The sequence below is a fragment of the Choloepus didactylus genome, chromosome 17 (assembly GCF_015220235.1).
Source record: "Choloepus didactylus isolate mChoDid1 chromosome 17, mChoDid1.pri, whole genome shotgun sequence".
Classification (NCBI taxonomy): Eukaryota; Metazoa; Chordata; class Mammalia; order Pilosa; family Megalonychidae; genus Choloepus; species Choloepus didactylus.
The window spans coordinates 22,351,721-22,376,988 of record NC_051323.1 but is presented as its reverse complement, the minus strand read 5'-3'; the positions used below and the strand labels follow the sequence as shown (position 1 = coordinate 22,376,988).

The 25,268-nt window shown below is 39.3% G+C and overlaps 1 protein-coding gene across 1 annotated transcript in view; it reads right to left on the bottom strand.

Moving 5' to 3' along the window:
* The window catches only part of GFPT1 (glutamine--fructose-6-phosphate transaminase 1), a 61,501-nt gene extending 42,937 nt beyond the window's left edge, over nt 1-18,564 (bottom strand). Inside the window, exons 1-3 of the mRNA XM_037806881.1 lie at nt 18,391-18,564; nt 4,158-4,265; nt 1,506-1,613 (exon numbers count right to left, since the gene is read on the bottom strand). Coding sequence (XP_037662809.1) covers nt 1,506-1,613; nt 4,158-4,265; nt 18,391-18,397 — 223 coding nt within the window. The 5' untranslated portion in view covers nt 18,398-18,564. The remainder of the gene's footprint in view (nt 1-1,505; nt 1,614-4,157; nt 4,266-18,390) is intronic.
* Nucleotides 18,565-25,268: the final 6,704 nt, after the last annotated feature.

The following is a 25,268-nucleotide window of genomic DNA, read 5'->3' as shown; positions in this document are numbered from 1 at the left end:
AAAGGAACATTATCCATGTTCCTTATTCATTAAGCAGATAGCTCATTTACCTCCCTAACAGCTCTTTATATCTTTTATAGCTCCTTAATCCTACCTTACAGTCCCTCAACTTCTACTTTCTCCCCATCATCTCATATTTCTCTGTTCTACTGATCTCTCCTTTACTTTTGATCTCTAAAGTGTATTCTTTCCCTTTAAGGCTAACTCCCTACCTTTGCCTCGACCTTTCTGAACTGTACTCATTCAATGATTTCCCCGTTTGCATCTTCTATCTTATCCTCCCTGTCCCTGTGACTCCTTGACCTCTTTGTGCAAATGTTTGGGTTAGGCATTTTCTCAGATGTCATTCTTCCCTTTTTAAAATAGTTCAAACATTGAAATTTGCTAGAAATAATAAAAACAAGCACACAGAGAGCCACTCAGAGTTAACAAATGTTAGCATTTAGCCATTTGTGCAGTATACATAGTATACAGAGTAATTTATACTACAGTTTTTGATGTGTAGTTAGTTAGTTGTCTGCTGTGTCCCTAGCTAATCTTACCCACATTATATGTAAAACATTAATTTAATTTGGCAAACAAGTGCAATGTAGCTAACTGTGTGGCTTATGTGACATTTTTTTTAAAGACTAAATCCATCATTTCCTCTTCTACTTTTCTCCTTTACAATATGATGGCATCCATTTTGAGTAGGTATATACAACATTTGCTGTTTCCTGGTTTTTGTGGAGAATTTTAAAAATATTTTTTCAATCAATCTACTTCAAAGTTTTTGTTTTGGTTTCAAGTCTCTTAAGAAAAAGTAAAATGTAAAAGCCTAATGTCATGAACTAACTACTGAGAAGTTTATCCTCTTTAATGGAGCACGTTTCTCTTGGCAACTACTTTGTGCCAGGGAAGTTAAGAATATAGTGAGAGAGGAACAGGATTACTTACCTGATTACATCAGACCTGCTAAAAGGTGCAACATTCAGATGGACTGTACATCCAAGCTAGGCGTTTAATCCAAAGTGAAGGCAACCATAAGTGCAGACATGTGAATAAGGGCAGCACTAAAAATATCTTTTGTCCTATGAAAGGCCCTTCCTCAAAACAGTGGTTCTGAAGCTACTTCATGTGAGGATACTGAGCTTGCTCTAAACACAATACCTAATTTCCTTCCCTAGATGCTATGATCATTTTTGAAGCCAGAGATAATTTTTTTTAAAGGTGAAATGTTCTTTTACTTTAACTTTAGTAGGCTCTTTTCTTTTTCATTGTTAAGAAAACCCTTTGTTTTGATAGTTTCAAAGCAAAAGTTTTTAATAGAGCCTAGATAACTAAAAGAGACAAGTTTTACAACTACTCCAGACAGTAAGCAACAAAATTTCTTTTCTTCCCCCTCTTTCAACTTTAACACTCACTTTTCTTAAAATGGGTCCCCCAGTTTATGGGGAAGGTAGTTTGGTAGGGAGGGGAGAAAAAGGAAGAGAGAGAGATGACAAAAATCAAACTGAATACATTACTGTGAACTTCTTCATCCAGTGCCTTAACTTTCCCTTTCTTCTTAATAAGCTGGATTTTGCAAGCATTGGCTTCCCAATCTTTGTCATTGCCTCCATCAACTCCCACACCTAAATCATCAAAAGGTATTAAAGCAAAATTTAGAAACTGGCCATTGCTGAGATTATCACTGTGAGGCAAAATTTTTAATTAAAAAATTACACTTCAACTAATTCATTCATTTATTAATTCAACATTTATTAAACATCTATTACTTGTCAAGAACCATGATAACTGCTAGAGACAAAAGTGAAGTGTCCTCACAAAAGTATCCTCAAATTTCTAATAGTCTATTGAGAAGACAGACATGGAAAAATAATCATAGTACAGCATAATTATAGGTTATAATAAAAATACTACTGGTTGCAACTGGAATACAGTGGAGAAACACAAAAGATGGGCACCTACCTCAGAAGGATGATAAGAGGGGAATGTCAGGGAATTTATCTCCTGAGCTCATACTTAACTTCCTAAGGAATTTGAAAAAGTTGCCTTGAAGGTACTAGAAAAGTACTGAAGAGTTCAACCAGAGAAATGGCATGTCAAAATATTTTCTAGAAAGTTCTCTTTGAAAATAGGGTAGATGATGGACTGGAGGTGAAGAAAGGGAGGAAGGAACCAGCTGTCAAAGATTATAGCCAGAGCAAAGCAAAAATGAAGAGGGTCGGATTTAAATAGTGGTTAATGAGAACAGAGTTGAGTGGTATTTCAAAGCAGAACTGAATGGATGTAAAGTGAAAAAGAGAGAGACCTTTGGAATACTGTGAGGCCCAAGGGACTTGTTGAATGGTCACAGATAAAAGGAGCACAGAAAAACAGACTAGGAAATGGAGCAAGTTTATTTCTGAACATGCAAATTTTAAGAAATTGTGGTCTAACGTTGAAGAAAATTCTAGGAAACAACTGGAAATACAGGTCTGCAGTTTGGAAAATACATGTGGATTGGAGGTATAGATTACAAATCACCAACATATAGGAGAGGCTGATGAAATAAGAGCTCACCCAAGAAGATACAAAGTAAGAAAAGTAAGCCTAAGAAAGAATCTTGAGGAATATTACCATTTCAGCAATAAGTCGTAGTAGAAGAGCAGCCCCAAAGCAGAAAGCAAAGAATCACCATCTTAGGAAGAAAATGAGAAGATGTGTAGTCAGAGAAGCTAAGGAAGGAGAGAATTTCAGAACAAAGGAGTGGTCAATAGAATTCATTACTGAGGAAAGTCAGAGAAAATAAATGCCTGTTAAATCTGTCAGTGTTAAGCATGCAGAAATAAGTTAACATAGCAGGCCTGAGACTGCTAGCCTCAGAAAAGCTGGCTCGCAAGGCTGGCCTTCGGCGGGCCTCTGGTAACATGGATTTCAGAACGGTTCCCACACCCTGCTTAGAGTGCTCATTGTCCTAAACTGTTTGCGCAAACAACATGGTTTATGTGAATACCTTCTTTCCTTCTAAGACTCTGGAATTTTAGTATTTGCTAGACAGAGAATGCCTACATGACCAGCCCCCAGTTAAAATCCTTGGGCACTGAGAACATAATTAATGGCACTGAATTATATATTTGAATGTGGTTAAATGGGAAAATTTTAAGCTGTATGTATTTTACTAGAGTAGGAGTTTTTTTTTTTAATCCATAGAATTGTACAACACAGTCAATCCTAAACTAAACTATGGACTATAGTTAAATAGCACAATTACAAAAATATGCTTTTATCAATTGTAACAAATTTACCACATACCAATACAAGGTGCTACTAATAGGGTGGCATATGGGAATTCTGTATTTTCATGGTTGTTTTATAAACTCACAATTCCTCTAATTTAAAAAATAAATATTAATTAAAACAAAACAAAACAAAGCAAAACTTTGGGCAGCACATCTCTAAATGAGCTCCTCCAGGACAGCACATTTCACACAGGTTGTCCCAACTTATTGCTGGGTAAGCACATCCTGTGTAACTCCACCAGAGGAACTCTGGACGCGTGTACCTGGTTTCCCCAGTCTTTGCCCCAAACACTTTTACCCTTTGCTGATTTTGCTTTGTATCTTTCTGCTGTAATAAATCACAGCTGTGATTAAGCTGGATGTTGAGTCCTCTGAGTCTTCCTAGCAAACCATCGAAAATGGGGGTGGATCTGGAGATCCTTGACACAGTTAAGGGACGGAGTTAAAGTAGACCAGAAAGTTGATAAAGAGTTATTTTTCTGTCATGTGTTTAAGAGAGAAGAGTCTTAGACAAGTTTCTGTGCTAAAAAAAAAGCATGGGATCCATGGAGAAAAAGAAATGAAAGATACGGGAAAGAAAAAAGATAATTTATAGAGTAAGGCTCTCAAAAATTTTATTCTACCATGAAAATGCCATAGATGATTTGTTTTATATAGTAACATTCTTAATAAAAGAAGAATATGATCCTCATAAGAAGCAATTTATGAATACCAAACAGTTGAAATTACAAAAACAAACCCTTTAAGGATGATAAAAGATAAAAAAAAATTCTTCAGATTTTAGATTTATCCAAAACAAGACAAGTAATACTAAATAACAGTCACCTAAAAAAAAAAAAAACCTGCCAACTTAGAAACCATGGTGAAACCCATAAACTTTGAAAAAGAAAATACCAGCAGAATCATATCCTCTGTACTCCAGTCTCTGAAGGCCTTTAATTAGGGTCTCCAAGATTTCTCGTCTTGTCCGAGGAACATGGTAGTTTAAGTAAGCAAATATACCTGCAAGTAAATAAATAGTTAATGGAAAATTCTGGTTAATGTATCAAAATCCAAATTTTCATTGAGAAAATTATGTCCAGGATATGCCAAAAAAAAAAAAAAAAAAAAAAACTGAGACTGGGTACCATCTTTAACAAAAGAAAGAAATCTTAAACCATTTAAAGGCAGTAAGGTTTTCCTTCAAAGACTAATTTCTTAGAAGTATAAAAAAAGTGAGGCAAATATATCAAAATAAATGTTTAGTTTTTTCAAAAAAACTTATAAGGCTAACAATTTACCATCCAACACTGCCATTTAGTTAAGTCTTTTTTAACAAAAAACTATTCAATCAACAAATTTAAAGTTTATGTCCCAAATACTCAGTACTATGTTTAAAGGAAAAAGTTTTCATAAGTAGATATTTAAAGCAACATCAGAGCAACTGTATGGGTTTCTATACAGGTGGAATAATTTTTATTTCCAATGACCATGCTATCAATAAACTTAGAAATAAATAACTTATAAACATCAATGATGTGCATAATACTCAAAACCTAAAGAACAGGAAAAAAGGAAAAAATTGACTAAGAAGATATAAAACCATTCTATAAGAAAATGTCTTGAACTACTTGTTCACTAGACACCAGCAAAAGAAAAATAACTGTAAGACATGTTAACACCTCTTGAGGACTGATGGAAAAGGAGCAATCATTTAGATAAGCAAAACTAGAAATAAAAGAACTAGTATAATGTGAACTGAACCAGAAAAGTAAAGAAGCAGTTGAACACAAGTGAAGGAAATTCACATTTAGGAATGGCAGCATGGAAATTATCTCATGTCTTCCATGTTAGTGCTTTGGACAGGGCAGTCATAGCTAAAATGTATAAAAAGTAAAGATTAAAATGTAAGGAAACCTAAGTTTGAGCTGTTTATTCATGAAAGAACTTTCATTATTCTTATCTACATCACACTAAATGTCAGTGATTCATAAGGGGATTAAATTAATTCTGAAGGTCAGAACTCCAAGAAAGACTAGTGTACCTTTCTATTTCAAAAGATATCTTTATTTCTAACAGCTTGGTTCTACTGAAGCATTTCCGCATACAAAAATAGTACCTTGTTCATAGTCAAGAGACTAGCCATCATTACATGTATGCTCATCACCATGCCCAGCAGAGTACAATTTTTTCATATAAACTACCATACCCTTCAAAAAAAAGGAAAGTTGCATTTCAAAACTAAACTAAAATCCAAAACTATTGTTTGCACTTTCCCAAAAAGGTAGTACCAGGCGGCCAAAGACTTATAAAAATCCTGTGTTTCATCCAGACTAAAAACAAAAACCTTACATTTGTAAAGATGCAAGGTTTTCATGTTTTATCCAAACATCTTATTTTTACAGCATAATCCTGTAAGGAAGGTAGGACATCTATTTTATAGATACAAAAATAGAAATTAAGTGAAATAGCCAATATTCCAGAGATAGCTAAAAATAGATTCCCAACCTCAAAGCCCAGCAATGAAGACAAGGAAGCAAACACAAGGTTGTTAATGGGATGTACCGCTGCAGAAGTGGGGGAGCAGCAGCAGTGAGCAGTTGTCAAAATGCCAAAGGTTCTTCATGATATAACCACTAGAGGGCAGCAGAGCTCTGAGACCAAGTGCAGGCACGTTTAATTCAGAGGCAGGCGGTGTGTGGGGTTTTTCTTGTTACTGTTGTTCCTTCAAAGAGCAACTGCTGTTGCATTTGTAAAAATAATTGTGGTATGAACAAACCAAACCAATAACGTAATTGCAAATCACATTTTTATGTGTTTCAAATTTTTTCTCCCTTATGTGTAACTGACTTTTGATAAAGATAAAACACATAAAGAAACTATCAGTGAAGCTCAAATAAGTATTTTATAAGATCATTATGAGACAAGACACAGATTGCAAATCTTTTCCAAAAAAAATATATATATATACTATAAATGTGCTAAAGCACCCTGACCCTCAAGTGGTACACCCCACCACCTCTGTGATTAGTATCAACTAAATAATCTACTAAAGGAGGATACACTCTGGCTCATTTGAAAACCATTAACTAATAAAATACACAGTTCACAGGTAGTCTGTTTGCAGTCTGAAGTGCTCCAGGAGGTCGTGAAGAGGAAATCCAGAGCTGCCAAATCCCAATAATGCAGCACATACAGAAAAGTTCAATACCAAACCATCTCTCTTTTAAGAAAAGTAATTCTGCAGGTAAAAGTAATACCTTACGGGCTACTCAGCAGAGTCCAGCCTGGCTCACGTGCTCTATTTTGGAGGAGTTCAGGGGTGCTTGGACAGGACTAGTCTAAGCTAAAACATCTAATGACACTATGATGGCTGCAAGTCAACAGTCCCCACTGAGGAAAACGATCTTGGTGCAGAAACAGTCTGGGCAACCAGGACACTCCAGGGTGACATTCACCAACGGCATCTTTGAAAAACTAAAAAACACTGGCAGAGCCATCTTCCTCCAAACTGTGGAAAACAGTTAAAGGGTTTTGGTAACTGGGCAAGGACTGAATCAAGAAAATATAGCTTTAAAAATTGTAGAAGCGATTCAAGAGAGGCGGGGCAAGATGGCAGACTGGTGAGCTGTATGTTTTAGTTACTCCTCCAGGAAAGTAGGTAAAAAGCCAGGAACTGCGTGGACTGGACACCACAGAGCAATCTGTCTTTGGGCATACTTCATACAACACTCATGAAAACGTGGAACTGCTGAGATCAGCGAAATCTGTAAGTTTTTGCGGCCAGGGGACCCGCGCCCCTCCCTGCCAGGCTCAGTCCCGGGGGAGGAGGGGCTGTCAGCTCCAGGAAGGAGAAGGGAGAATTGCAGTGGCTGCTCTTACCGGAAACTCATTCTACTGATTCAAACTCCAACCATAGATAGACTGAGGCCAGACACCAGAGACTCTGAGAGCAGCCAGCCCAGCAGAGAGGAGACAGGCATAGAAAAAAAACAACACGAAAAACTCCAAAATAAAAGCAGAGGATTTTTGGAGTTCTGGTGAACACAGAAAGGGGAAGGGCGGAGATCAGGCCTTGAGGCGCATATGCAAATCCCGAAGCAAGGCTGATCTCTCTGCCCTGGGCACTTTTCCTTAATGGCCCTGGTTGCTTTGTCTATTAGCATTTCAATAACCCATTAGATCTCTGAGGAGGGCCGTTTTTTTTTTTTTTTTTTTTTTTTTTTTAAATCCTTTTTGCTTTTTCTAAAACAATTACTCTAAGAAGCTCAATACAGAAAGCTTCAAAGAATTGAAATTTGGGCACGTCAAGTCAAGAGCAGAACTAAGAGAGCTCTGAGACAAAAGGCAATAATCCAGTGGCTGAGAAAATTCACTAAACAACACAACTTCCCAAGAAAAGGGGGGTGTCCGCTCACAGCCACCATCCTGGTGGACAGGAAACACTCCTGCCCATCGCCAGCCCCATAGCCCAGAGCTGCCCCAGACAACCCAGTGTGACGGAAGTGCTTCAAATAACAGGCACACACCACAAAACTGGGCGTGGACATTAGCCTTCCCTGCAACCTCAGCTGAATGTCCCAGAGCTGGGAAGGGGGAGCAGTGTGAATTAACAGAGCCCCATTCAGCCATCATTTGAGCAGACTGGGAGCCTCCCAACACAGCCCAGCAGCCCAGAACTGCCCTGGGGGGACGGCACTCACCTGCGACATAGCACAGTCATCCCTCAACAGAGGACCCGGGGTGCACAGCCTGGAAGAGGGGCCCACTTGCAAGTCTCAGGAGCCATACGCCAATACCAAAGACTTGTGGGTCAGTGGCAGAGACAAACTGTGGCAGGACTGAACTGAAGGATTAGACTATTGCAGTAGCTTTAAAACTCTAGGATCATCAGGGAGATTTGATTGTTACGGCCACCCCCCCTCCCCGACTGCCCAGAAACACGCCCCACATACAGGGCAGGCAACACCAACTACACACGCAAGCTTGGGACACCAATTGGGCCCCACAAGACTCACTCCCCCACTCACCAAAAAGGCTAAGCAGGGGAGATCTGGCTTGTGGAGAACAGGTGGCTCGTGGACGCCACCTGCTGGTTAGTTAGAGAAAGTGTACTCCACGAAGCTGTAGATCTGATAAATTAGAGATAAGGACTTCAACTGGTCTACAAACCCTAAAAGAACCCTATCAAGGTCAGCAAATGCCACGAGGCCAAAAACAACAGAAAATTATAAAGCATATGAAAAAACCAGACGATATGGATAACCCAAGCCCAAGCACCCAAATCAAAAGACCAGAAGAGACACACCTAGAGCAGCTACTCAAAGAACTAAAGATGAACAATGAGACCCTAGTACGGGATATGAAGGAAATCAAGAAGACCCTAGAAGAGCATAAAGAAGACATTGCAAGACTAAATAAAAAAATGGATGATCTTATGGAAATTAAAGAAACTGTTGACCAAATTAAAAAGATTCTGGACACTCATAGTACAAGACTAGAGGAAGTTGAACAACGAATCAGTGACCTGGAAGATGACAGAATGGAAAATGAAAACATAAAAGAAAGAATGGGGAAAAAAATTGAAAAACTCGAAATGGACCTCAGGGATATGATAGATAATATGAAACGTCCGAATATAAGACTCATTGGTGTCCCAGAAGGGGAAGAAAAGGGTAAAGGTCTAGGAAGAGTATTCAAAGAAATTGTTGGGGAAAACTTCCCAAATCTTCTAAACAACATAAATACACAAATCATAAATGCTCAGCGAACTCCAAATAGAATAAATCCAAAAAAACCCACTCCGAGACATATACTGATCACACTGTCAAACATAGAAGAGAAGGAGCAAGTTCTGAAAGCAGCAAGAGAAAAGCAATTCACCACATACAAAGGAAACAGCATAAGACTAAGTAGTGACTACTCAGCAGCCACCATGGAGGCGAGAAGGCAGTGGCACGATATATTTAAAATTCTGAGTGAGAGGAATTTCCAGCCAAGAATACTTTATCCAGCAAAGCTCTCCTTCAAATTTGAGGGAGAGCTTAAATTTTTCACAGACAAAGAAATGCTGAGAGAATTTGCTAACAAGAGACCTGCCCTACTGGAGATACTAAAGGGAGCCCTACAGACAGAGAAACAAAGACAGGACAGAGAGACCTGGAGAAAGGTTCAGTACTAAAGAGATTCGGTATGGGTACAATAAAGGATATTAATAGAGAGAGGGAAAAATATGGCAAACATAATCCAAAGGATAAGATGGCCGATTCAAGAAATGCCTTCACGGTTTTAACGTTGAATGTAAATGGATTAAACTCCCCAATTAAAAGATATAGATTCGCAGAATGGATCAAAAAAAATGAACCATCAATATGTTGCATACAAGAGACTCATCTTAGACACAGGGACACAAAGAAACTGAAAGTGAAAGGATGGAAAAAAATATTTCATGCAAGCTACAGCCAAAAGAAAGCAGGTGTAGCAATATTAATCTCAGATAAAATAGACTTCAAATGCAGGGATGTTTTGAGAGACAAAGAAGGCCACTACATACTAATAAAAGGGGCAATTCAGCAAGAAGAAATAACAATCGTAAATGTCTATGCACCCAATCAAGGTGCCACAAAATACATGAGAGAAACATTGGCAAAACTAAAGGAAGCAATTGATGTTTCCACAATAATTGTGGGAGACTTCAACACATCACTCTCTCCTATAGATAGATCAACCAGACAGAAGACCAATAAGGAAATTGAAAACCTAAACAATCTGATAAATGAATTAGATTTAACAGACATCTACAGGACATTACATCCCAAATCAACAGGATACACATACTTTTCTAGTGCTCACGGAACCTTCTCCAGAATAGATCATATGCTGGGACATAAAACAAGCCTCAATAAATTTAAAAAGATTGAAATTATTCAAAGCACATTCTCTGACCACAATGGAATACAATTAGAAGTCAATAACCATCAGAGACTTAGAAAATTCACAAATACCTGGAGGTTAAACAACACACTCCTAAACAATCAGTGGGTTAAAGAAGAAATAGCAAGAGAAATTGCTAAATATATAGAGACGAATGAAAATGAGAACACAACATACCAAAACCTATGGGATGCAGCAAAAGCAGTGCTAAGGGGGAAATTTATAGCACTAAACGCATATATTAAAAAGGAAGAAAGAGCCAAAATCAAAGAACTAATGGATCAACTGAAGAAGCTAGAAAATGAACAGCAAACCAATCCTAAACCAAGTACAAGAAAAGAAATAACAAGGATTAAAGCAGAAATAAATGACATAGAGAACAAAAAAACAATAGAAAGGATAAATATCACCAAAAGTTGGTTCTTTGAGAAGATCAACAAGATTGACAAGCCCCTAGCTAGACTGACAAAATCAAAAAGAGAGAAGACCCATATAAACAAAATAATGAATGAAAAAGGTGACATAACTGCAGATCCTGAAGAAATTAAAAAAATTATAAGAGGATATTATGAACAACTGTATGGCAACAAACTGGATAATGTAGAAGAAATGGACAATTTCCTGGAAACATATGAACAACCTAGACTGACCAGAGAAGAAATAGAAGACCTCAACCAACCCATCACAAGCAAAGAGATCCAATCAGTCATCAAAAATCTTCCCACAAATAAATGCCCAGGGCCAGATGGCTTCACAGGGGAATTCTACCAAACTTTCCAGAAAGAACTGACACCAATCTTACTCAAACTCTTTCAAAACATTGAAAAAAATGGAACACTACCTAATTCATTTTATGAAGCTAACATCAATCTAATACCAAAACCAGGCAAAGATGCTACAAAAAAGGAAAACTACCGGCCAATCTCCCTAATGAATATAGATGCAAAAATCCTCAACAAAATACTTGCAAATCGAATCCAAAGACACATTAAAAAAATCATACACCATGACCAAGTGGGGTTCATTCCAGGCATGCAAGGATGGTTCAACATAAGAAAAACAATCAATGTATTACAACACATTAAAAACTCGAAAGGGAAAATCAATTGATCATCTCAATAGATGCTGAAAAAGCATTTGACAAAATCCAACATCCGTTTTTGATAAAAACACTTCAAAAGGTAGGAATTGAAGGAAACTTCCTCAACATGATAAAGAGCATATATGAAAAACCCACAGCCAGCATAGTACTCAATGGTGAGAGACTGAAAGCCTTCCCTCTAAGATCAGGAACAAGACAAGGATGCCCGCTGTCACCACTGTTATTCAACATTGTGCTGGAAGTGCTAGCCAGGGCAATCCAGCAAGACAAAGAAATAAAAGGCATCCAAATTGGAAAAGAAGAAGTAAAACTGTCATTGTTTGCAGATGATATGATCTTATATCTAGAAAACCCTGAGAAATCAACGATACACCTACTAGAGCTAATAAACAAATTTAGCAAAGTAGCGGGATACAAGATTAATGCACATAAGTCAGTAATGTTTCTATATGCTAGAAATGAACAAACTGAAGAGACACTCAAGAAAAAGATACCATTTTCAATAGCAACTAAAAAAATCAAGTACCTAGGAATAAACTTAACCAAAGATGTAAAAGACCTATACAAAGAAAACTACATAACTCTACTAAAAGAAATAGAAGGGGACCTTAAAAGATGGAAAAATATTCCATGTTCATGGATAGGAAGGCTAAATGTCATTAAGATGTCAATTCTACCCAAACTCATCTACAGATTCAATGCAATCCCAATCAAAATTCCAACAACCTACTTTGCAGACTTGGAAAAGCTAGTTATCAAATTTATTTGGAAAGGGAAGATGCCTCGAATTGCTAAAGACACTTTAAAAAAGAAAAACGAAGTGGGAGGACTTACACTCCCTGACTTTGAAGCTTATTATAAAGCCACAGTTGCCAAAACAGCATGGTACTTCCACAAAGATAGACATATAGATCAATGGAATCGAATTGAGAATTCAGAGATAGACCCTCAGATCTATGGCCGACTGATCTTTGATAAGGCCCCCAAAGTCACCGAACTGAGCCATAATGGTCTTTTCAACAAATGGGGCTGGGAGAGTTGGATATCCATATCCAAAAGAATGAAAGAGGACCCCTACCTCACCCCCTACACAAAAATTAACTCAAAATGGACCAAAGATCTCAATATAAAAGAAAGTACCATTAAACTCCTAGAAGATAATGTAGGAAAACATCTTCAAGACCTTGTATTAGGAGGCCACTTCCTAGACTTTACACCCAAAGCACAAGCAACAAAAGAGAAAATAGATAAATGGGAACTCCTCAAGCTTAGAAGTTTCTGCACCTCAAAGGAATTTCTCAAAAAGGTAAAGAGGCAGCCAACTCAATGGGAAAAAATTTTTGGAAACCATGTATCTGACAAAAGACTGATATCTTGCATATACAAAGAAATCCTACAACTCAATGACAATAGTACAGACAGCCCAATTATAAAATGGGCAAAAGATATGAAAAGACAGTTCTCTGAAGAGGAAATACAAATGGCCAAGAAACACATGAAAAAATGTTCAGCTTCACTAGCTATTAGAGAGATGCAAATTAAGACCACAATGAGATACCATCTAACACCGGTTAGAATGGCTGCCATTAAACAAACAGGAAACTACAAATGCTGGAGGGGATGTGGAGAAATTGGAACTCTTATTCATTGTTGGTGGGACTGTATAATGGTTCAGCCACTCTGGAAGTCAGTCTGGCAGTTCCTTAGAAAACTAGAGATAGAGCTACCATTCGATCCAGCGATTGCACTTCTCGGGATATACCCGGAAGATCGGAAAGCAGTGACACGAACAGATATCTGCACGCCAATGTTCATAGCAGCATTATTCACAATTGCCAAGAGATGGAAACAACCCAAATGTCCATCAACAGATGAGTGGATAAATAAAATGTGGTATATACACACGATGGAATACTACGCGGCAGTAAGAAGGAATGATCTGGTGAAACATATGACAACATGCATGAACCTTGAAGACATAATGCTGAGCGAAATAAGCCAGGCACAAAAAGAGAAATATTATATGCTACCACTAATGTGAACTTTGAAAAATGTAAAACAAATGGTTTATAATGTAGAATGTAGGGGAACTAGCAGTAGAGAGCAATTAAGGAAGGGGGAACAATAATCCAAGAAGAACAGATAAGCTATTTAACGTTCTGGGGATGCCCAGAAATGACTATGGTCTGTTAATTTCTGATGGATGTAGTAGGAACAAGTTCACTGAAATGTTGCTATAGTATGTAACTTTCTTGGGGTAAAGTAGGAACATGTTGGAAGTTAAGCAGTTATCTTAGGTTAGTTGTCTTTTTCTTACTCCCTTGCTATAGTCTCTTTGAAATGTTCTTTTATTGTATGTTTGTTTTCTTTTTAACTTTTTTTTTCATACAGTTGATTTGAAAAAAGAAGGGAAAGTTAAAAAAAAAAAAAAAAGAAAAAAGACAAACAAGGAAAAAAAAAAAAAAAAAAAAAAAAAAAACGATGTAATGCCCCCTTGAGGAGCCTGTGGAGAATGCGGGGGTATTCGCCTGCCCCACCTCCATGGTTGCTGGCATGGCCGCAGACATGGGGGACTGGTGGTTTGATGGGTTGAGCCCTCTGCCATGGGTTTTGCCCTTGGGAAGACGGTTGCTGCAAAGGAGAGGCTAGGCCTCCCTGTATTTGTGCCTAAGAGTCTCCTCCTGAATGCCTCTTTGTTGCTCAGATGTGGCCCTCTCTCTCTGGCTAAGCCAACTTGAAAGGTGAAATCACTGCCCTCCCCCCTACGTGGGATCAGACACCCAGGGAAGTGAATCTCCCTGGCAACGTGGAATATGACTCCCGGGGAGGAATGTAGACCCGGCATCGTGGGATGGAGAACATCTTCTTGACCAAAAGGGGGATGTGAAAGGAAATGAAATAAGCTTCAGTGGCAGAGAGATTCCAAAACGAGCCGAGAGATCACTCTGGTGGGCACTCTTACGCACACTTTAGACAACCTTTTTTAGGTTCTAAAGAATTGGGGTAGCTGGTGGTGGAAACCTGAAACTATTAAACTACAACCCAGAACCCATGAATCTCGAAGACAGTTGTATAAAAATGTAGCTTATGAGGGGTGACAGTGGGATTGGGAATGCCATAAGGACCAAACTCCACTTTGTCTAGTTTATGGATCGATGTGTAGAAAAGTAGGGGAAGCAAACAATCAGACAAAGGTACCTAGTGTTCTTTTTTACTTCAATTGCTCTTTTTCACTCTAATTATTAATCTTGTTATTTTTGTGTGTGTGCTAATGAAGGTGTCAGGGATTGATTTAGGTGATGAATGTACAACTATGTAATGGTACTGTAAACAATCGAAAGTACAATTTGTTTTGTATGACTGCGTGGTATGTGAATATATCTCAATAAAATGATGATTAAAAAAAAAAATAAAAAAATAAAAATAAAAATTAAAAAAAAAAAAAAAAAAAAAAAAAAAATTGTAGAAGCTCCTGACACCTTGCTGGCCTCTGCCCCACCCCCTCCCAGGTATGGTGCAGAGCCAGCCTGCACTCCCAGTGTGGGTCCCTGGCCTTGTACCAGAGGCAACAGAGTAACCTCAGTGCATACTGGTGTGCCCATATACTGATGCCAGATGCCAATCTATCAGGCAGCAGCCATAAAGATTGTACCAGGAAAATTGTCTCAGGCTCACCCTCCCAAAGCATACCCTACAGACAGAAGAAGCTTGCAAAAAGCTAAAGCAGGTGTAAGAAACAATTAAGTCAAAGCAGGCCCAGGGCAAATGATTACCTGCTTTAAAGTCATACAGTAGAGCACCCCTGGAGGGTGCTATTTCTTAGGAAGTAGAAGGGGGCATTTTAAATTCTGTAATGGGGAGATTTCTTAAGGCCACAAGCAAGCAGCAGGCCAGGACAAAATCCAGGTTCAGAAAAGACAAAGAGGACCTTGCTCTTCACATCTGCCTTGGGCTGATCTTGGTAGGAGGGTTAAATCCTGAAGGAGAGCATCTGCCATAGCAGAACCAATTTGCAAAGACTGTGAAAGACGTTGTTTCCTCGCTTTTGTTAGCTCCTGACACACAAGAAAATCTGTTGTATCATCAGCTAGATACAAACTTAAGGAACAGACAGGCCAAGGACTATGGGCAGGATGCCCAGTATAAAGCCAACACTTTCAAATATCTAAAGTATCTTCTAACTTTTTCTAGGTGCCTGAAATTTACAGTCAAAATTTCCCAAACCACAGAAACAGAACACTGCTTCACAGGATCTATGTAGGGATGGGAAGAAAGAAAGATATCATAATTAAAGGCTTAAGAAACACTGATTAAACAAAGTTAACATTAACTTGTAGAACGTTTACCATTGCTAATTATGACCCTCCAAGAGCAGAATTTCTCAAAATTGTGTGTGACAAAACCCTTTCCCATTTTCTACCCCTCAATTCCATCAATGTAAGCACCTACTATCTTTTCCCTTTCCAGAGAACTCAACTGGGAAAATGCTTATTAAGCACTTAATTATTTCTCTTACAACTACATTTTTCAGTATGATTTCTAAGGATGTTAATAGTACTGATTTTATGACTAAGTCTAGCAGCCAGTCTCCATATCTCTCAATTATCCCCAAAGCCATTAGACAGTGTAATTCCAAAAACACTTTTAAAGATTCATTTCAGGATACTTTTAATTGGAAGTTCACTCACTGCTTTTAAATACGACCTTATTTACAAAACTTCCATATATATACACCACCAGATCAGAAGGGTATAATCTCACACTTATAAAAACAACAGCAAAATCTGTTCGAAGGGGTGGGTAGCTTATATGACTTGACACCCTCTCACCAAACCCAAAGAAAATACAAATAAAAAGGGCAAAGTCTATTCCAAAGAACCAAGTATAACACGTAAAAATAAGTTTGGAAAATAGACATATGTTATTTTCTCGGGGAGATTCACAATGTGTATTAGCATGTTAAAGGTTCCAAAAAGTCCTCCAATTTAAAAAAACAAAAACAAAAACAAAAAACAACTGTTCAACAATGTTTAATCTGTTCCTTCCCAAATTTCCTTGACCACAGAATCTTTTTTCTTCTGATTAACACTAACATTCCAACACTCTCTGATAAACAATGGAACAGTTCTATCAGTTATCTGATTGAAAAAAACAATCAAAGAATCTGAGACCTTCAACCCTCATTCTTATGCTTTAACATTTTAGAATACTAAAACAAAAACAATCTTGTAGAAAAACTTTAATAGACAACAGATAATCAGAAGGTAAACCGCTACAACATTTTCCCATATCTTCTCATCTTCTTTCCACTCAATTTCTCTGCCTAGAAATTTTATTTTCAATGATTAAGCTGTGGGAAGAAAATAAAGACAAATTCTGGTCTTCTTAACAGTTAATTTTCAGAATTTATATTAGGGAGTAGAAATAAATTCTGGACACTATTCCTGGAATCATACAAAACTCTGGTCTGGGCAAAAGCAAGACCTTAAAAATGCCTCAAATTCTGGTTCTTTTTTTTTTTTCTTTATAACCTTTTTCCTCAGCAGTAAAGCCGGGTCTGTGGAATTCACACTCTGTGGAATGGGGATTCCGGCTGTGTAAAAACTCTCAACATTTAGTCTCCACCCTACAAGCCTCACCCTTTTCTGAACCTTTTCTAACCCAGATCTGATTTTTTTTCTTTTATTCTACTTTTACTCCCTTTTTCCTGGAAGGAGACGAAGAAATGACCTGCAACCAGAATGAGAAGATACCTCATCATTCAGGAACAATTAATTACTAAATGAAGCACAGTGGGGATTAGCCAGCTTGCAAATTCACCACTTCACCACTCCAAAATTAATCATGTGTCTTGCAAAACGACTACACTAACTAGACATTACAGAATTATAACTGATTCTAAAGTCAGCTCTACTACAAAAATTTCAGCAAGTTATTTATAGCTGTTTATGTTTCTGTGTATTTTCTGATCTACTCTAAACCTTAACCTGCTCACTTTCAGAAGCTGAAATTAGCATAAGGTTAAATGCAGGAAAAACATATGCTGATAAGTACATACACCTCCTGCTCAGTTCCTTCTTGCTAAAGGCTGCAGAGTTAAATTTCCCAGAGAGTTTCAATTCTTATTAAAATCCTACTTCCCTTAAAAGTGTTCTATCTTCCAGGGATAAGGTCAGTTGTACATTTCAATAAGAAAGGTAAGAACACCATTCTTTTTACTGACAATGGCCAAACTATTACCAATTTTAAACTATACCAATCATGCCAGATATAAATCTAACAATCCCTTTTATTAACACTTTTAGGTAATAATAAACGACTAACTCTCAAAACAGATAGGGGTGGAATAATAAGGCCTAACATTTTTTTTAACTGTTCTAGGAAAAAGATTCGTTAAATGTAGTCAAATATTTGTCATAGCTAGTCTTTTAAATGAGTACACAAAGAAGTGATAAATGGTGTATGATGTATCGCACGGCCATTTCCGGGCCTCTTCCACCAGTTGGATCATATCTAGGACCATTCACCAAATTATTGATCAGCAGTGGTTTCTGTAGAGATGGTGTGGCAGGAAGTAAGATAATATGAAATACCACTGTCCTGGCGCTGGCCGTGGCTATTTTTTCTACTGGACCTCACCGAAAGAAACCAACTGAAAATAAATAAAATAAATTTGAAAACAAAAAAAGGTAAATCCCAGAAGAATGCAAGATAAGGCCAAGAGACCTCACCCGATGTCCCACAGGTTGTCCTATTCACCTGGTGGGTCCTTCTGAATGTTCCTCCCCTGTACACCCCAGTTCCCTCAGCCCTCTCCCCTTTTCCAATTCAGACATTTCTCTTCCTTCTTGGCTCCCTTCGCAAAGCCGCCCCCGTTGGTCCCCCAGGTCCCCTCTAGAGCGCCCACCTCAAGTGTCCTCCTCGGGGCCACCACCCCCCTCCTCCCGCATGCAGAGGTCGGTCCCCGGCACCCCGGCCGCCGCAGGACGTCCCCGGCCCATCACCCCGACTTCACTCCCTCCGCGCCCCGGCTCCCACCCTGCGCCTCGGGCCTCGGCAGCGCCCGCACCGTATCCCAGCACCGCCCCGCAACACGCCCCCTGGCCCGCTTACCGCACATGATGCAGGAGGCGCGGTCCGCAGGGTGAGGGGCGGGCGGCTGGCAACACTGAGAGCGCACAGGAGAGCCTCTGGGACGATCGGCGGGGTCCGGGAATGGGGTGGCGCCGACACCTTTTCCGTGGATGCGACCGCCGAGGCAACGACAACCTTCTCCGCCTCCAGGGCTCTGCCAGCAACCGCTGCCGGGCCCCGCCCCTCGGCGCGCGCCGCGCGGCCACCGTCGGCGTAACCCATTGGGCCACGTCCGCGCCGCTCACGAGCAAGGCCCGCCTCCCCGCGCCGCCCCGCCCCCGAGCCCACGCAAGCGCTGGCCTGCTGGCGGCGGAGACGTGGCACCGGTGGGTGGCCGCATCCGCTTGAGGTTCCTGGAGCAGCCCGGCCACAGGGCGAGCAGTGGAAGGACCCGGCCAGGTGCGGGAAAGATCAAGGAGGAGGATGTAACTGTTAGCCAAGCAATCAACCACGAGGCGCACGCCTGCTGCTCTCCGAAGTCCCAGCCCAAGCTCCGGCCCCCGCGAAGCGGGAAAGAGAAAGAAGAAAGGAGACCTGAAAAGAGAACCCTGGGGAACAAACAAGTCAAGATGGAAAAGGGATATAAGGCCGCTGAAGGAAAATTGGCTGTAAAGCGCCATTTAGGTTTGGCCAGTCTCTCAAGTGGCAGACAGTTCGATACCCGACTTCAGCTCTATGTAATAAATATGCTCAGCCTCTTAAAGCCTTTCGCACCTCAACCCCACCTTCGTCAATTGCCTTCCTAACCCCCAGTTTATTCCGGGGGGGGGGGGCTGGAGCTGGGCGCGGAAATGTGAAGCTCAACCATCAGCACTATGCCTGGGTTTAAGAAACTCTGATGACCCACCTGAGACGACTAGGGATCGCTTAGAGTTGACGGCCTTGTATCTCCTGAAAGATTAATTCTGTGAACTAATGCATCATTCTTACCAAGAGACACTAAATCAAAGGATGATATTCCTGAGAATGTATTAACTGGGCGTTTGCTTTAGGGAGATTTAAATGGTATTTTTAGCCAAAAGTGGATAGTTATAAATCCGTTAATGGCCCTAGAACTAAATCCTGTGTTTCGTGGCGCACAGGATTCTTGGCGCTCTGACCCGTTTCGGTGTCTGCTCTTACCTCCCATTACTGCTCACTTCCTGCCCCACCCTCCAGCCCTCTACACACCAGCAACAGCTGGCAACAAGCAGTTCTTCAACTGAGCCACCATCCTTAAGTCTTTTTAATTCCCACCTCCAACTCTTTTTAAATGCTGCCTCTACAGGAAAGCTTTTTCTATCTTCCATAAACAGACAGATGCACATTAATCTCTCATTCTTTGAGCTGCCCCCTTTAAAGGAATATACTTTGGTATTTTTCATGTGTCTCCCCACTAGGTTATGTTTCTTGAGGTTAGAATAAGTCTTTGCATATCCAGTAGCTAGTATAGATGGCAGCACAAAGTACAGGACAAGAAATGTTTATTGAATGAGTGAAAAAAAGCCATATGTTCTAATTTAATTAACCTTATATGGGTGGTTATGCGATCAAGTGAGCAAAGGGCTTTCAGTTTTCTTTAAAGGAAAAAATGCCTTTTTATCAATGGCCTCAAAGGAAGACCAGACAATGGCACATTAACCAATCAATTTATTTGTCATCTGAAAGCCCTTTAATATTTCAGGCCCCTAAACAGATCCCTAGATCACCCAGAGCAAAGTTAAAAATGAGTGAGCTCTCTGTTAATAGGCAATACACTTCTTAATTCAAGAAAGAAAAGGCTCTGTGGATATACATCTTACCCTCAAACCCTCATCTAAGAGATTCTGGTAACATCTCAGAGATATTGCTGAGTCAAGTTATGACTCCAATGCTTAAGAAATACCTTTGTGCGCTGCTAGCAAACTTGTGGATGCCACAAAGGATATGCCAGAAAGAATATGCCAGCAGTACCACCAAAGTTCTCATGCTCAAACTGTAATAAGCTATTGAACTCCTTGTTTCTTCTTCCTTTTACTCCATCACAATGACTCTCAATTTGTCTTGTCTGTCCATCTCCATTCTACAGCCATTTTAGAACGTGATTATGTACCAGTTGAAAGGGAAAAAGTTTGAAGGCCAACATTTTCCTAATCCAGCCTTGAACAACCTCATTAACTGACCACAACAAAGAGCCCTTTGTAACCACATGCTGGTCAAGATACTGAAGAATCTTATTTATCTGATCTCCCTCATTTAAATAGAGCTATTGTTACCGTTCTAAATAGTCAGGCCCACCTGATCCCACATCAAACAGAAAAACTAGTCTCTTTGCTTTGGTGAGAAGGTGAGTTTATTGAAGATGCATCAACAAGGAACTGGAGGGGAAAAAAAAAAGCTTTCCAAGACCAGTTCAGAGTGAGAAGCATTATTTGGGCTTTTATAACCCCAAACAGACAAAGAAATGGCCAGAAGCCAGAAGAAAGCAGAAAGGGAAAAAAAATAGAAGAGAGAAAGCTGTTTGGTCAGCATCTCCTTGTTATCTTCAGGTCCTCCCCTCATTCAAGCTTCTTTTTCAGGGTACGGATTATGAGACCTTATGATTACATCCCTCATATCTTACTGTAGGCAATGCTGGGAAGTTCCTGGGAGCAGAGAATAAGTTTTTGTTGTTAAGATTAGAGCAACAGCAAGTTATTTTAACAAGGGCTTTTCATGGTCACAATAACTCAAAGCTTCTTGAGTGAAGTGATCGTAATAAACAGTTTTTTTTTTCCTCTATTGGCTATTGAAGACTATAATAACCATTTTCCAGCTAAAGAATTATACTGAATATATTCTACTTATCCAGCTATCACTTTCCATTAGCTGGAACTTTGGGAATAAATGCTGAAGGAGAAGAACAGAAATGATCTATAAAGAAAAAGAAATGTCTGGATCTAATTCAAACATCTAAGAAAATGGAAAGGATTTTCTCTCCTGATCAAAAATTCTCAAGTAATTTAACTAAACAAACAAACAAACAAACAAAAAAGGCAATGTGGTAAGGGAGTGTCATTCATCATCTGTTTACATAAGTCCATTTCCCTGTTCACATATTGAGTCCCATCAGATCCAGTGACTCTCAGCATCCTCCTTGCCATATAGCTGAAGGCCAACAGGGCTTCCAGTTGCCATTTCGAAAGAAATGAAGAACCATAATTGAAGTAACCTTATAAAACTTTTTAACTTCCCCATATCTGTTATTTTCGTTATCCCTTATCTGAATCCTAATAATAATTAGAAATAAAATCATTAAATTTAAAAAGGCCTGTGTATGCTCAAGGATAACAATATGGGAACTGGTGCACGTATGTTCCACTTTACAGGAGTTTTGTGGAGAAATATACCCCAAGGGACAGAGAAGATGGTGGCAAGTACTGAAGGGAAAAAGAAACAGGCTGAGGCCTATGGAAAGCAAGAAATGAAGACAAGAACAAAAGGGACCAGTCAAGGCCTCAGAGCCTCCTTGAGTGAATCTCATTGGTTCCACATACCCCCAAATCATCCTACTCTGCTTCATTTCAGTGGATGCACTTCACCTGCAGGATAAAGTCCAAACTCCTATGTGTGCACACACAGTTATTTAGGATCTCACTCCTGCCAGTTTTAGCATTATCATCTCCCACCACTTTATTCCAGTATATCATGGCACACCTTTAAGGCATATTGTTTCAAACTTTTCATCTTTGCATTTGTCCTTTTCTTGAAAAGAAACATTAAAGGAGAACCAGGTGTTAAATGGTTGGGCTTAACTGGACAAACAGCCACTCACAAACTGGAATTAAAAGGGGACCAGATATTGGCATAAAAACAAACATACTGACCAATGGAATTGAATCAAGAGCTCAGAAACAGACTCTCACATCTATGGTCAACTGATTTTTGACAAGGTTGCCAAGTCCACCCAACTGGGACAGAGCAGTCTCTTCAACAAATGGTGTGTGGAGAACTGGATATGCAAATCCGAAAGAATGAAAGAGGATCCCTATCTTACACCTTATACAAAAATTAACTCAAAAGGGATCAAAGACCTAAACATAAAAGCCAGAACCATAAAACACCTAGAAGAGAATGGAGGGAAGCACCTTCAAGATCTTGGGTAGGAGGTGGCTTCTTAGACCTTACATCCAAAGCACAAGCAACAAAAGAAAAAATAGATAAATGGGAACTCCTCAAAGCTGAGTACTTTTGTGCTTCAAAGGACTTTGTCAAGAGAGTGAGAAGGCAGTCTACACAATGGGAGAAAATAGTTGGAAACCACATATCTACTAAGAGTTTGATATCCAGAATATACAAAGATACCCTACAACTGAACAATAAAAAGACAAATAATCCAATTTAAAAACAGGCAAAAGACATGAATAGACATTTTTCCAAAGAGTATATACAGATGCTAAAAAGCACAGGAAAAGATGCTCAGTATCACCTGCTATTAGGGAAATGCAAATTAAAACTATGAGATACCATTGCACACCTACTAAAACGGGCACTATTAAAAAAACTGAAAACTGCAAGTGTGGGAGAGGATGGGAGAAATAGGGACACTTATTCACTGTTGGTGGAAATGTAGATTGGTGCAGCCACTGTGGAAGATAGTTTGGTGGTTCCTCAGGAAGCTAAGTATAGAACTGCCATATGATTTGGCAATCCCAGTAGTAGGTATATACTCAGAAGAATTGAAAGCAGGGACACGAACAGACATTTGCACACTGACGTTTACAGCAGCCTTATTTGCAATTGCCAAAAGAGGAAATAACCCAGGTACCCATCAACCAATGAATGGATAAACAAAATGTAGCAGATACATAATGGAATATTATGCAGATGTAAGAAATGAAATCATGACATAGTGACTACATGGATGAATCCTGAGGACCTTATGTTGAGTGAAATAAGTCAGACACAAAAGGACAAATATTGTATGGCCTCACTAATATGAACTAAATATAACTAGCAAACTCAAGAAGTTAATATCTAGAACACAGGACACCATAAGATAGAATGAGGGTAGAGAATGGGGAGCTGATGCTTAATTTGTGCAGAATATGTAATAAGGTTGATTGTAAATGTTTGGAAATGGATGGAGGAGATGCAAGCACATTACAGTGAGTATAACTAACAGTGATGATATGTGGGTGTGATTGTGGTTGAAAGGGAAAGTTTAGGGTCGTGTATGTCACTAGAAGGAAAGACAAGAGGATGAAATATGGGACTGTGTAACACTGAACCCTCTTCATGGTGAAAATGTTTTGGAATTGATGGTGATGTATGAACAACTCTGTGAGTATACTAGAAGCCAATGATTGTACACTTTAGATGGGTTGTATGGTATGTGAATTTATCTCCAATAAAACTGCTTTTTAAAAAAAGGTAAATCCAACAGCCTGAAAACATCTGTATTTCAAAAGAAAAAAAAGGGGGGGGGTGACCAGAAGGTTCCAAAATTACCTCCATGCCTTACACATCTCATTGCCTAAACCCCACCTGTTCATATATATTTAATGCAGATCTCCCGAGGAGGTCTATATTATCAGCTAATATTTCAGAATGAAATTATTTATAGGATTACTTTTCATTTTAATATCAACTGTGAAAAGGTCACCGAAGAAACTGCAGTTATGATGGGGATGGAAGGAAAGATAATTCTGAAATCAGGAAGGCAGACTTACCTGAACAAACTACCTTGGTTGATGACACTGGGCAAGAAAGGGACAATATAAAGGCACGTGGAATTGAGTATGGTAATGGAGAGGGTACCAAGACATGAAAGAAGGAAATCAGAAATAAACTGGTAATGAAAACCCAACCAATGTTGATCTTATTGGCTTCCCCAATGCTGTATATAACTATTTGTTTTAAATTTCCAGAGAACAGAGCTTTCAAATAGCAACTAACAAAAAACCACTCAAACTAGCTAAAGAAGGGAATTTATTGCCAATGTAATTTATTCCAATGTAGTTGGAATGTAATTTATTGTCAATGTAGTTTATTCCATTGTAATTGGAAAGAAAGAACAGGAACACAAACAGCCTCAATCATGACTGTATCCAGGGACACAAAGAATGTGGTCCATTTCTGACCGTGATGGACCATGATAGACAGGGAAATGACCACCGAACAGCTCTGGAATCACATCTTTACAACTTGCAGTCCAAGGGGGAAGAGAAAGCTATTTCTCCATCCTCACTTTTTTATATTTTAGGCAAGGAATTCATTGGTCCCGAGTAGGTCATATGCCCCACTCCTTAGCAAAGGGGGCAGGACACTATGATTAACAGCTCCACCAGAACCATAAGGAGTTGGGGAAAGAGAGCAGTTCTTCAACAGAAAGGGAAAGATGACGCCAAAAGAATGAAGAAGGAACACCAAGAAGTCACAAGCAAAAGACGTCTACCACATCAGGTGAACGTGGCCTAGACTGCCCCATCCAGAAACTTCAGGCTTAAGGACAAAGGAGGCTGACTCCAGCTAGAAGTAGTAACCTCCTCAATATCCCTCTCTGGGGTAGCCCTGAATTTTCCCATAGGCAGAACCTGGGACCGAGTTTTCTAGCCAGCAAACTCATTCAACTGCAGAGTCAACAAACAAAAACGTGAGATTAACTGTTCCTACCTTTAACCTACTATTTTTGTCATGTAGGATGTGGTCAGAGCCCGAATAAAGGGTTACCATTCAGCAACCTGCCTAGAGAAAGATCACTAGAAATTTAAGGAGACAGAAAAAGCACTTTACAGTTTCTTTCAGGGGAAACAAAAGTTACTTCTAGATAGCTTGCAAGCCCCCTATGGAGTTATCAAAAACTAAATGATGTGGAGAAATAGAATGTAAGACTGGGGTTTCCCAAAAGGAATGGAGAG